This window comes from Penicillium canescens, assembly GCF_028828765.1.
Source record: "Penicillium canescens strain IBT 15451 chromosome Unknown utg000009l_segment0_segment0, whole genome shotgun sequence".
Classification (NCBI taxonomy): Eukaryota; Fungi; Ascomycota; class Eurotiomycetes; order Eurotiales; family Aspergillaceae; genus Penicillium; species Penicillium canescens.
This window is the reverse complement of record NW_026703971.1, coordinates 1,271,462-1,283,959: the sequence shown is the minus strand read 5'-3', so window position 1 is coordinate 1,283,959 and position 12,498 is coordinate 1,271,462. Positions and strand designations below refer to the sequence as shown.

Here is a 12,498-nt window from a genome sequence, read left to right as displayed (position 1 = left end):
GGTGTAGGTAGACGCTCCTCTGAACTGAGGAATTCTGGGCTTGATCCGTCGTTGGGCAGACTTGGGGTAACCGAGGAGTGGCGATCTGATGAGCTAAGGGAGCGCGCTTCTAACCCAAAGAGTTCTAGACTTGATGCGGTACTAGGCAGACTCGAGATAACAGAAGGGCTACGGTCAGATGCGTCTGTCGTAGGCGAATGAGGTGGAGGAGCGTAGTCTCCGTCCGGTACGCCGTCCAACTTCAAGTGGTTTTTATATGACTTAAAGAAGTGGGGAAAGCGAAGACGATCGATAGGATATTGTGTCTGACTTTCCAGAAAGCTTCTACACCTGTTTTGCCGAAAATTGTACCGGTTTGTCCCATCCATGGGTATTAGAGTTTGGTTGTCTTCCTCATTCCTTAAGGCAGAAGGTTTGTGAACTCCGATGTTGCCTTCCGGCTGAGGCGCAGGATGGGGCCGATGGTCTGTTTCCGGTATAGGATGAGGGCGTGAAGAATCTTTGTTTCGAGAGGCAGTGCGGGAGGTAGTGACCGAACCAGAGACAATCGATGCACGGTGTGCACGCTCCTTAAGAGGAATACGGCTATAAGCCCCCAAAAGTGACGACTCTGTGAATGATGGGAAATGCTTCCTTTGGATTCGAGCGTAGGACCAGTGACGGGTCCGGCAATACACAAGTAAATTGAGCTCTTCATCCGTCCACCGATGCCAAGGTTGTCTCGGAACTAATTTCTGGGACTGAGAAAGAATAGTAGTAGGTTGAGCCTTGCGCCTCGTCATCCTTTCTTCTTGCCTTAATGGTGTTGGAAGGAGGGTGATATATAGCCAGGATCCGACCCTGTTCCCGTTGTGTTGTTTCCGTTGGATTTCAGTCATCAAATCATATGGGGTAGCGGCGTGATATCCTGTGATAGTGATAGTGATCGTGTGATAGTGTGATAGTGATAGTGATAGTGATAGTGATAGTGATAGTGACGTCTGTGATTCGTATCGGGAGGAGGTCGATTCTTTTCATTCCCCCCAGAGATTTTGAACTGTTGACTTCGACAGTTTTTCACCAAGTTACTGAATAAATGTGGTCAGATCCTTGCACTGATGAAGTTTTCACTTAATAGGGAAACTTAGCTAAGGGTTGCGCCACCCGGGCTCATAACCTGTTGAGGTGAGTGATTTTCTGATTGAATGTTTTATTGATTGATTGACTTATTTACAGAAGAGGGGTAGCCCGTCTTTATATCTCCGACCCTAATCCACTCCATAAGCTTAGCCGCCGTGATATTCAACAGTTTGATGTTGATGTTTGATGTTGATGTTTGATGTTGATGTTTGATGTTGATGTTTGATGTTGATGTTTGATGTTGATGTTTGATGTTGGTGTTTGATGTTGATGTGGTGAATGGTCGGGCGGTGAAGGGAGTGCTGGTCACCGTCTCACAGAGGCAACGCGGTCTCTTGCCATGTCCTCACATCATAGAAACTTCAATTGACTTTTTTTTTTTTTTGATCCTGCAAAGCAATTTTGATCCCTGTTGGTCACACCTTGACTATGGCCTCGAAATAATTGTGCAACTCTGATCATGCAATATACTGTACACTCAAGATCAGAACTAGGAAGTGTAGAGCCATGTGATGTATTTCGTAAATCCGAATCACGGATTCAATCCAAGATGATTATGCAATAGGCTCAGTTTCTTGCGTCGCGAAAAAAATTGCTTGAAATGACTATTGCTAGTCACTCGAACCTATTCTACACTAGAATGCCTACATCATAGAGCGACTACGAGAGTGAGTGTTTCGTTCTCCCGAGGTTAACATGTCATTGGTAGCTTTGGCTCAAGAATATCTGACCCGCTCCTTCTACACGTAGGAGCCGTCGCAACTTTGTGAATAATATCCCGCCAGTAAATCCAACCAATCTCTCGTAGAAGTCCACTACAGCGATGAAGAAACGGTCGTTACCTTCTGTGAGGCTTATTCCCCACTACATGCGATAAATCATGCTCCGCTGCTGATATAGCATGATTGATTCCGATCGGGGTCCAACGAGCCATCTGAAATCAGAACTGGTAAAGACACTCTCCACAATCACTGCTCGGGACCTGGTGATTTGTACAGGGGTGTTCTCACCCACGTGTGACCCTAGCAGGCATCCGCTCAAATCCTCCCCAAGCAAATGTAACATGAGCGCTTATCGGGGTAGATAATTCGTATAGGCTGTACGGGACATTCAGAGGTCCTACAACCCGAGGGCTCTTGTGATGCTGTTACAGACATCAAACCCACCTTCACGGTGAATTGCTCAACAGTGATATGCCAGATATCGCCTTGGGCGCGGAGAAATACATCATAGATGGTCAGAGCACAGTGAGCTCGGGAGGTAGAGAAGTCGATTTGCTGGCAAGACCTGCTTCCCCTCCAATTGCGTTATGTTAGACAGGTTCTCAATGGACAAAGGATACTGGATGGCTTGACTGACCTCCAGCTGCTCTGACATTCAAGGTGTATGGGCTTTGCACGTAGTGCTCGGGCATGGATAGAAAAACACAGGCTTAGGAATGAAATCACCAAGCTTCTGTCTAACAGGGAAAAGCAAACAATCCTGATAGCATGCAGCTCCGTGTATGTCCGAGTGGTTCCCGCTCGCCCGTACATGTCCAAAAGCTCAGCAACCCGGAGAGGAAGAGGAATCAAGATGACTCTATCAGACGTAGTTCTTGGGTTATGGGTCCTCTCAATCGTTTGGCCATCCGCGTCTTGTCCATCGATTCGAAGCTGACATGGCTATTGTTAGTTGATTTGGCTAAAAATGACGGGATGTTTGCCTCACCTTCTCCATGCAAGCAGTCTCGACTAACAACCTCGCGAGTACGAAAATATGGCTCTAGCTAGACAAAGCATTGGCTGCGTTGGCTTCTCTCGGTTTCTTAGGGGTTTTAGGCTCAAAAGACGCTAGACGCCATCCAAGAACAACGATGGCCACCCACTGGACGCCGGGGATCCAAGCCGCAAGTAGGCTATCCCATGTAGGTGTTCGAATGCCGAGAGACAGACACTGCTATGCGCTCTGTGGGGTCTTGCATCAGGTAAGCATACCAACGCGTGATCTGATGAACCAAATCGACTAGAACGTCGAGGGAGAGACTCATCGATGCCACCGGTAGTCATGAGGAAGAAACAGAGCATGCGATGGTGTTGGTGCAGGGTTGAGCAGACAAGACAGTTGATCGCTTCGAATTCGGGTGTGGGAATATGAGGGAGCCTCCTGTTTTGAGACCCGAGTCAGCAATTGTTGATCCAGTTGGACGAGGTGTCGTGCTTTACGTTGTTCATGAAGAATTCCCCGAGTGTACGGTTGAGACAGATGGTCAATTAGGATCGTCATCATACCAGCTTACCAACTAGATCACTGCCAATTCTGTTCTGCAATGCAGTCACCAACACGCCATGTTGTATCCATGTTCGTCGCACTCTCCGGCTGTCGCTTCGAGAAGCCGCGCTGGATGCACGGGCAAGTTCACAAGACGGCAAATGCGCGTGACGAACCCGCCCATGACAAGAAATTGTACAGTCGTAAAGGGAGACCGCTTCCCATAGGCGGCGAGAGGCTGAGGCACTCGTGTGAAAAGGCGGTGAGAAGGGGGAAGACGCGATCCATCGCGCGTCGGCTCCTTGGTCTTATCTGAGTCGGCGGGAATAGGTAACTCGCCACGAGACCTTGCGCGGTTGGCGATGGGCTGCTCCTGCAACGGCATGAAGATGTCAGTAGTGTTCGTGTCTGGGGCACAGACTTGGCACAAATCATCGGACCCGGCGCATCAAGAGCCGCGATATCCACTCACCTTACCATAGAGAACAAGGTTCTCGAGCTTATGCGTCCTGTTGTTGGCGCGCGCCTTTGATTTGCAGTATTTCACATAGGACATGCTGCATGGTTTGAAGTGCCAGGGCCAGAAATGGTGTGTAAGCCATGACTTTGCCCGGAGCACTGACGGAGTGCTGGTTCGGACTCACTCTAGTGCGTTGTCAACGGTTTCTTGCCCATCATTAGCCTGTCGATCGACGAGACAATGCAGGACTTACATGTTCTGAAAGAAGACACGGAGAAAGTTCCGTGGCTTTGTGTGCATTGGACGGAATGCATGGATCTTTCTTTCGCATCGTCTTTGAAGTCAGTCCAGTCTCGGAAAGGGTCGCTCTGGAATCTACATACCTGTATAGAAATTCCTCTTTTGCATCGATATATTCAGGGGCCGGACAGTGGTCCGCTGCTATGATGGACAGATATTCGCATACTTTGACCAGCTAACCCAAATCTGCTTCTTTGATCGGCTGATATAGGTGGCATAGTGGATCTGGTGGGAATCACTTTCTCAGAAGCCCTTTCTAGCTTGTCGGCCTACGACGTATCCATAGGTGTCAGTATGGTGGAAATTCCAGTAGGGTTGAAGGGAAGAACTTATCAGGTGCCTCAAACCGAGGGCCTGCTCGACTTTGCGCAGCAAGTGACAGTGTTGTAGAACAAATTGCTGGGGGAGAGGGCGAATTTATAAGTTTCTCGGCTCCCGTCGCGTACGTGCTCTATTATAGAGCAAACATTCAAGGACACGACGCTATCCTAAGTGAGGTCTGTTGCAATTCTTGCCTTCGTTCTACCGCAACTATTCGCAGCAAAATTTTTGGTGTCATGTTAGATGCCCACCGAGAAAAAACTGCTAGGGTCATGTTGAGAATGAGTCAAAGTGAGTCGATTAAGAAACGTTGGCTCACTGTTGAATCTACGGTCCTAATACTGAGGCAATGGAAGCTGTTCGTTCTTTGATTTCGCCAAGAGTGCTCACATTTTATCTTAGAAAACATGGAAATTTTCTGGCCTCGCTCGAGTGTTGATTGTCTGCGCTGTGTGTTTTTCTGTCCCTCTAGGCTGCGGAAAGCGTCAGGCCGCTGTCGCGCGGGCACGGGTACTCAACCCCTCAACCCGTTGAAGCTTGGCCGTCCTTGTTGACGGGAGTCAACTTTTGAACCTGTGATCATGGTTGAGATGGATATCCTTTTTTCGATTGTCTTCTTCTGTCCTCTAGATTTTACGCTGTTTACGTTTGGATTTCCGAGCTCTCCAACGAATGTGGAAAATGCGTTTTGATTGAGTATATATCTCCTGGACCGTTCATCACCGGAAGCCACTAATATGAGGCACATTCACCAACCATCAACACCACGAGACTGATCACCAGCACCATCATCAAACGGACTGCTAACAGAGTGCTGAGATTGAAAAAGCGATTGAAAAGCTGACTACGCTGATTAACTTTCATGGTGAAATGAGACTGAGTACCTAGCCACCGATGTCTTCTAGTCTATAAAAACCTCCAAGAATTAGTGGACATACTATTGCCCAGATACTCGACTTTCCCCTGCGATCAAGATGGATGCCCCTAACAGTACGCCAGACCAGGAAAAAGAAGGAGAACAACAGCCCACTGCATTGCCAATCGTTTCTGAAAAAGAGAATTCGCAGGAGGCTTCTGATCATGTCCCTCCACAAGTAAGTAAAGCGGCTCAGCTTCCAATGCTCTTGCTGACCGTCGCAGCTCTCTCCCTCGCAACAGGAAGCAGAGACAAGACATACCTTGGCGACTGAGCCCTTTCAACCCACCTTGAAGGTACTAGCAGACCTCGAACGCGACGATCCCAAGTCCGCCTTTCCAGCTGGTCGAATTGTCGGACTCTATCGACGCCTATGGGAGTCGTGCGTGTCCAAACACATCGATGGCCAGAAGCTAGAGCAGAGCAATGGGATCTTGAAGGAGGCTAGCAGTCACCTGACTAAAGAGAGGGACGGACTTCAGCTTCGCCACGACAAGCAGCTGTCTCGGCTGCGCTTCTTTGACCAGGCACTGGAATCATCTCGGGGTCGATTGACCAGGATCCTCGATGACTGGGATCACCCTTGCAGACTCAACCTGGCAGGGCTGCCAGGCATAGCAAGAGAAGGTTGAAGGATTCTATATTCTTGATTGTCCTATGTCTTTTACCATGTGGAGAGTATCCAATGATGTACAGTATCCAACGATGTTGCAATGAAGAGTTACCGCAGGGAAAGAAGCTTATATCTTTTCGAGAACTCATATTACAGCTTTTGTGGAATGTGTCTGCGAATAATCCCGCATGTTCTAGTGTCGCTTTTATTGACCCAATACATTATAAACAAAAAACCACGGGTCCAATGACAGTGTGGGCAGTGTAGCTAGCGGAGAAAGTGTCAATTAACTCGGCCGTTCCGCATTGCATCATGACAGCTACCCGAAGTAGATGTCGCCAGCTCTTACAGACCACCGAACCTTCTCCTTGGAGACGGCTTCAACAATGTTTGAGGAGTGTTGTCGTCTTTTATTCTGCTTCGAATGGCCCTCTGGATGCAATCGTTTCTTGCTAAATCCAGCGATCTCTTCAAACTGAAGATTTCCAGTCTGGGATTGACCACAAGTGCATCAACAATCGAGAAATGCCCACCCTTGACCGCCAACATCAATGGATCCTCAGAGCATTGATTCCTGAGGTTCACATCAATCCGATCATGGATTAGTAGTGCCTGGACCATCTCCAAGTCACCGCCACGGGCAGCCATGCAGAGAGCGCTGTCGTGAGTTGCGACCGTGCTTTCATTGATGTTCAGACGTGCGTCCTGTTGCACTAAAAGTCGTACCACATCGAGATGACCATGTGAAACCGCTCGACAAATGGGTGGGTCTATTGCATCCCTTCCATTAATCTCTACGCCCTTCATACTCAGTAGAAAAGCAACCGTGTTCACGCATCCGTGATATGCGGCCAGGGAGATTGGAGAGCGGCCTCCAACACAGACATTCAGACTGATGCCTGGCATCGCAAGCAGCCGTCGTAGGAGCACAGTATCTAACCTCGCCGCGGCATGGTGGAGAGATATAGACGGCACCTCGAACTTCCCGCGGCCTCCAACAAGATTGACGTTGATGTCTTTTTCGGCAAACAGCCTTTCGGCTGTCCCGTCGCATGACGAGTAAGTAGAAAGCCAAAGTGGCGTATTGCCATGTTTGTCTTTGCAGTTTACGTTGGCACGGGGGTGACTTAGGAGCAAATTGACCATTTCCAGGCGCTTGTTTCGAATGGCGAGGTGGAGCGGCGTATAACCATTCCGGTTCTGGATGTCCAAACTGAGGCCCTTTTGTCCGAGAAGCCGTTTGACAACATCTACTGACCCATAGGCCACTGCTTGGTGAAGAGGTAGCTCAGCCTCTTGTGATGATTTGGTACCGAGAAACACCTTGGCCATCGGATCGTTTGAAAAAATCATTTCCATCACGGGTCTATTGAAGCGACATGCCCAGTCCCATGGCGAGTGGCCCGAATCATCCTGTAGATCAGGGTCGCTGCCTCTAGAAAGTAGCAGATGCACGAGCCCTATTCGGCCTGCGAAGGCTGCTAGGTGGAGCGCCGTTCGGCCGTGTTTGTGCTTGATGTCCACCTGGATGTTGGGTTGATTTAAGACACTTTTGACGGCGGAAAAGGTTCCGTAGTGGATAGCATACCACAGGGCGCTCTCCCGCGCTTGATTTTGAATGTTGATGTGTAGGTCTCGATGATTGAGCAAGAGTTCGCGCACACCAGCGGAAGTGTATTTCAGCGCCCGCATTAAAGGAGTTTTGCCGCGGTAAAATGCATTGATGTTGGCGTCGTGCCGGAGCAAAGCCTCCGCAAGACCAATGTTGTCGTATTTCACGGCCAGGTGCAACAGATTGCTACTGAAATTTGATATTGTATTTCCAGATGCTGAGCTGCAGTTTAAAATCGAAATCTTTGCATGATTTTGCGAGGGCAAATAATGCACTACCGTCCAAATACGACACAATCCACAGCAAAAGCTCGTTGGGTAGCTCTGTAAGGTTTCGCTGTAATTTATTAGCTCATCGGTAAAATCAGCAAGAAATTGAAGCAGACCATGATTGGACAGGATGGGAGCTAGGAAGCAAATGAAATGTAAATGAAGGTGAGGTCTGAAAGTTGGACGCCTTATATGTCTCGCCTCAGCTAAATTCTGTGGTCAGCTAGAAGTGTAGCCCGTCACTCCGCTGAGGCGCGTAGCAATCACACGGCAGCATCAAAGCCTTTACAAGAACGTTTGGGCGGCGTTGAAGAATCTCTGGCGTCTAGCTCCCGGGAACGCCAAATCAGTTCCTGGTTATGTCGATAGCCTGGAGACCGAATCTATCTTGGTACCCACTTCTCACATCTAGCGCCATAAGAGTAGATCATAACCTATCACGCACTTCGCAATTCCATAGGCAACCCAGAATTTCACCCAGCATTTGTCGACTTTGCGGCTAACCGCAGTAGATAGTCTGTTCGCCAATGCATGGTCATCGCGATGGACAGTCACAAGTGCAGCTGATTGCAGCAGTGGTCTGGAATGATATCCCTTCTCGCAGGCCACTGCTTGGCCGTATAGTGGCGCATACTGCGTGCGAATGCATTCTCCGACGTACCGACTGTTTCGAGGAAGTGTTCCATGCCAGCCACGCAGCCATGTATGTAAGGAGCCACGCGATGGCATATAAAGCTGGCGAGGGAACGCTGCAGTGATTGCCTAACACCACCACAATCCGAATCATTTTCTGCCTTTGACGACCACCTCAATGACTACCATGCTGCCTTGGAATCCGCTTCTGGTTTGTGAGATAGAGGTCAGCCCCAATGGCGGTCCTGGCTCCTGTTGCGGGGTGACGAAAAAAGGCGAGCCATGCAAGAACTCGATCAAAGTTGAAGACACCAAGATCGGCCATCAAAAGTTGACCACTCTCGCCAGAGAGCCATTTGACTTGTCATCGTTGCAGTCCAAGCTCTGTGATGTCGCCAGAGACTTCCTCTGCGCGAGATGGCACCGGCAACGGCAGGCCGACCAAGTTGGCCAGCAGTGGTATGAAGCCGCCGTCTGCAACCAGGCGCGAGTACCACATGGCTCCAAAATGGCCTCTCCATCAGTTGTTGTACATCCAGGCCAGCGTCAGACATCGTCAGCCTCCAGGCGACGCCCTGCATCAGACAACACTGGCCCGTCACCTCCTCACAGGCTCAGACAAAACCCGCCGGTGCGGCTTTCAACCAACCCCGAGCCAGTGCAGCCATTCAATCCATTTGTGACTTCTGCAACGCTGCGGACGAACAATGTTCCATGGCGCGTTTCGCCGACCCGACCAGCCATCCTCTCATCGGCAACTAATATCCGGGCGGGTGTCCAAGACTTGACGCTGCAGAGTCTCAGGCCGAGCCAAGCGGTCGACAGCATCCACGACGACAGCATCTACTGTGTGTTCTGCCAGACAGAGGATGAAGACCATGCGGACGAGAGCGTGATCTTGCACTGCGGTCAGTGCACATCGCTCTGTCATCTGTCATGCGCCGAAGAATGGTTGGAAAAGCGAGATACAGGGTTTGGCACGTCATGCTGTGTGTGGTAAGTGTGGATGACCTTATTTCTGAGACGACCAAGATACTGATGACCGCAGCCGAAACGAAGGAGCCCTAGATGCCATCATTCGCCCCTTACGAATCCCCTCGTCGGATGCCGAGACATATTCCGTCCACACGGCAAGCGATCCATCTCCCACTGGTGGGCCCCGTCGCTCAGCCAGACTAGCAGGAACTCATCTACCACGACAACCTTCCACCGCTGCACCGCTTCGCTGATCGGCACGACTCAATTCCACTCAGCGTAGGTGATCACAGGTTACAGCCGAGTTTGACGGAAAATGCGAAAAGCGAGTGAATCACACGTGAGTGCACGTGACCGACACTCGGCATCGTGATCAGCAACTGTGGTTGTAGCATTGATATAGATTTTTGGAGCAAGCTTAGCAAGAAATGAGATCCGAAATCAGATCCTGACTGTGAAAATCCAGAGTACAAGGCGACAGTTCATTTTTGCAAGTGCTGAGCACCACTAGACCTTAGCCAAAGATACTGGCTGCTCCACTTAATTTGACAATGACATAGCGCTAAATGTGCTGGTAGATTCAGTTTCTTATTTCATCATACCTAACGGCGTGACCAGAGAGACATGTCAACAAAAGAGGGTCGAAATGTTACTAGTGCGCCCGAGGAATACTCAGCACCCCCTCTGCCTGATGATCGTTAAGGCTCTCAACGACCTTACTAAGCTCATCCCCTATTTATTCTGCACTTTCTATAATATATAAAAAACACTCTCAAGTACTCAATTGGCTATGCCCGTACTAGTCCGTACTGTAACGACCACGTTCCGACAAACTTACACCACTATATCAGGAAATTGGTGAGATCACATGACCTAGTTAGTCATGTGACTCTGGATGGTCCTGAGAGTAGTTAGATAGTCCACGAGGGGTCGGGGCTTCTCTCCTTCCCCGTCCGTCTCTCACAATAAATCCATCATTTATTGCCCGTTTCTTTCCCCTGTCAAGAGAAAGGCACGGACCTAGGCTTTGGGGCGGAGAACATCTTGTCGGTTAGCCAATAATTTCAGTCCTTACAGTACACCATCTACCGAACTCCACCACGTCCTCGGCGAAAGTATAAACTTCCGGGATTCGGCTGTATACACAAAGTGTCAACCAAAATTCTCGCAGCGACGCCCGAGAAAAGGTATCGTGGGTCACCTATCCATTACTAATTTACTTTTATGCAAAGTCCAATTCCCGTTTCCAACTCCAAAGCCGAACACCCAGCCACCACATACACACACCCAGTGGACATGACTACACCAAACTATCCACACTGGCATGCTTCCCATCCCGCGACCGATTATCGAACGTCACTTCGCCAACAGTATACTTAACCGACACATCCGTTGTCTTAACAATTCCCGCAACCCCATTCTCACTACCGCTGCTAATACTCGGACTATCCCCGCCCCGGCGATACTTGCGCATATCGAAGCGGCCGCTACCGCTTCGGCCAATACTCACAGTATTCCCAGCATTCGGGTCCGCCATCTCGTATCCGTCGTCCGCGTTGGAGTGCAGCGGCGACTTGTTGCTCGTAAATAGCTTCGAGCCAGGGAATCGCCCGCGCGAGCCGCTGGTGCCGGCGGCGTAGCTGGAGGTTTCACGATGGGATGTGCCGAGGAGATGGGGGAGGTATCGGCTGGCGATGGCTTTCACGGAGGGGCCGCAGGCGGTGATCACGGCGACGTTGACTTCGATGGCGGAGCTGCAGAAGCTGATGTTGTAGGTTGGATCGAGGTTAACTTTGTGGGTGAGGAAGACCTGGGCGAGGATGACGATGCGCCAGACGCCGATGGCGGTTGCACTGTAGGAAGGGGGTTAAATTTAGAATTGCAATTGCGATTGGGTTGAAGCGGATCGTATCGTCTGTTCGAGACACAGGGAACTTACACTCCACCCAGGCATAGGATGACGCAGACGGCAATTTTCCGTCGCAGGGGCATCTGCAAGCTCCAAGTGATAATGATGGGAATTGACAGCACCACCAAGTCCGTGAGCAGATTAAGCGCCGCAGTCGACACGTAGAAGCCGCCTTGATCAATGCATGTGCCGCCTGGAATCGACATATCGTAGACATAGGCGATTGGACGACATTGGAAGATATCAACGGATAGTGTCGCGATGAAGAGTCCGACGATGAAAGCCATGGCGCCCCAGATCAGGCCGTTTACCACGCGCGACTGAGATTCCAGCCTACGCAGGAATAACAAGATGGACAGCTTGACGACGGTCAGGGCGGGATTGTAGACCAGCTGGTTGACATAGTTCCACTGTTCAATGACTCCGGGTAAGTTACAGCATCCATCGTTGACAGCCGCCAGAATACTGACAATGAACCCCGTCTTGACATCACGGTCTTTTGGAATATCGTTGTAGTGTATCCCGACGTAGTTGGTTGTGATATCTGAGGGCGCTCGGGTCAGTACATGCTGCGAAACTTCTTTTCCTTTTGCATTGATATACCCACAATACCATGAGGTGACGGATTGGACAACGGCGAGAATCTATTAAGGCGCATTGGTGTCTAAGTATTGACGTTGGAAAGGAAGAAAGATCCCATACATATCCCACCGTGATCAAGTAATCATCTAAGTAGACTCGTTAGTAGTCTGTGGATCACTGGGGAAAGGGCCCATTCATACCACTGGTGAGTGCCGATCGTGATAAGTGGCGGCTCCAGAGCCTCAAGAGGACAGCGATTCCAGCCAAAATGGGGAAGGCAACCACAATCCCCAGCGCAGAATTCTGTAAATGAGTATCAACCATCCTCGCGCATCCTCTTGGGGCCAAACGGGGAGGGAAAATTAGAGGAGGGAATGAATTCCGGCCAGAGTCTCGGGGTTATAACCTTCCATGTAGTACGCCCGCCACAGGCAAAGATTTACAGTTACAGGCCTACAACCACATTTGTGCAGGACCCTTTGACCCCCTGCCCTATTAACCAGAATTTCCAGACTTACGCAATAAGCACCACAAGGCGC

At 50.0% G+C, this 12,498-nt stretch overlaps 1 protein-coding gene across 1 annotated transcript; it reads right to left on the bottom strand.

The window, feature by feature from the left end:
- Positions 1-10,768: 10,768 nt before the first annotated feature.
- N7446_011933 (uncharacterized protein) lies at positions 10,769-12,283 on the bottom strand (the record flags this gene model as incomplete). The annotated part of the gene is made up of 5 exons (XM_058520675.1): positions 10,769-11,321; positions 11,408-11,921; positions 11,985-12,021; positions 12,080-12,105; positions 12,160-12,283. 5 exons carry the CDS (start codon positions 12,281-12,283, stop codon positions 10,769-10,771), a joined length of 1,254 nt encoding a protein of 417 aa, XP_058366961.1.
- Positions 12,284-12,498: the final 215 nt, after the last annotated feature.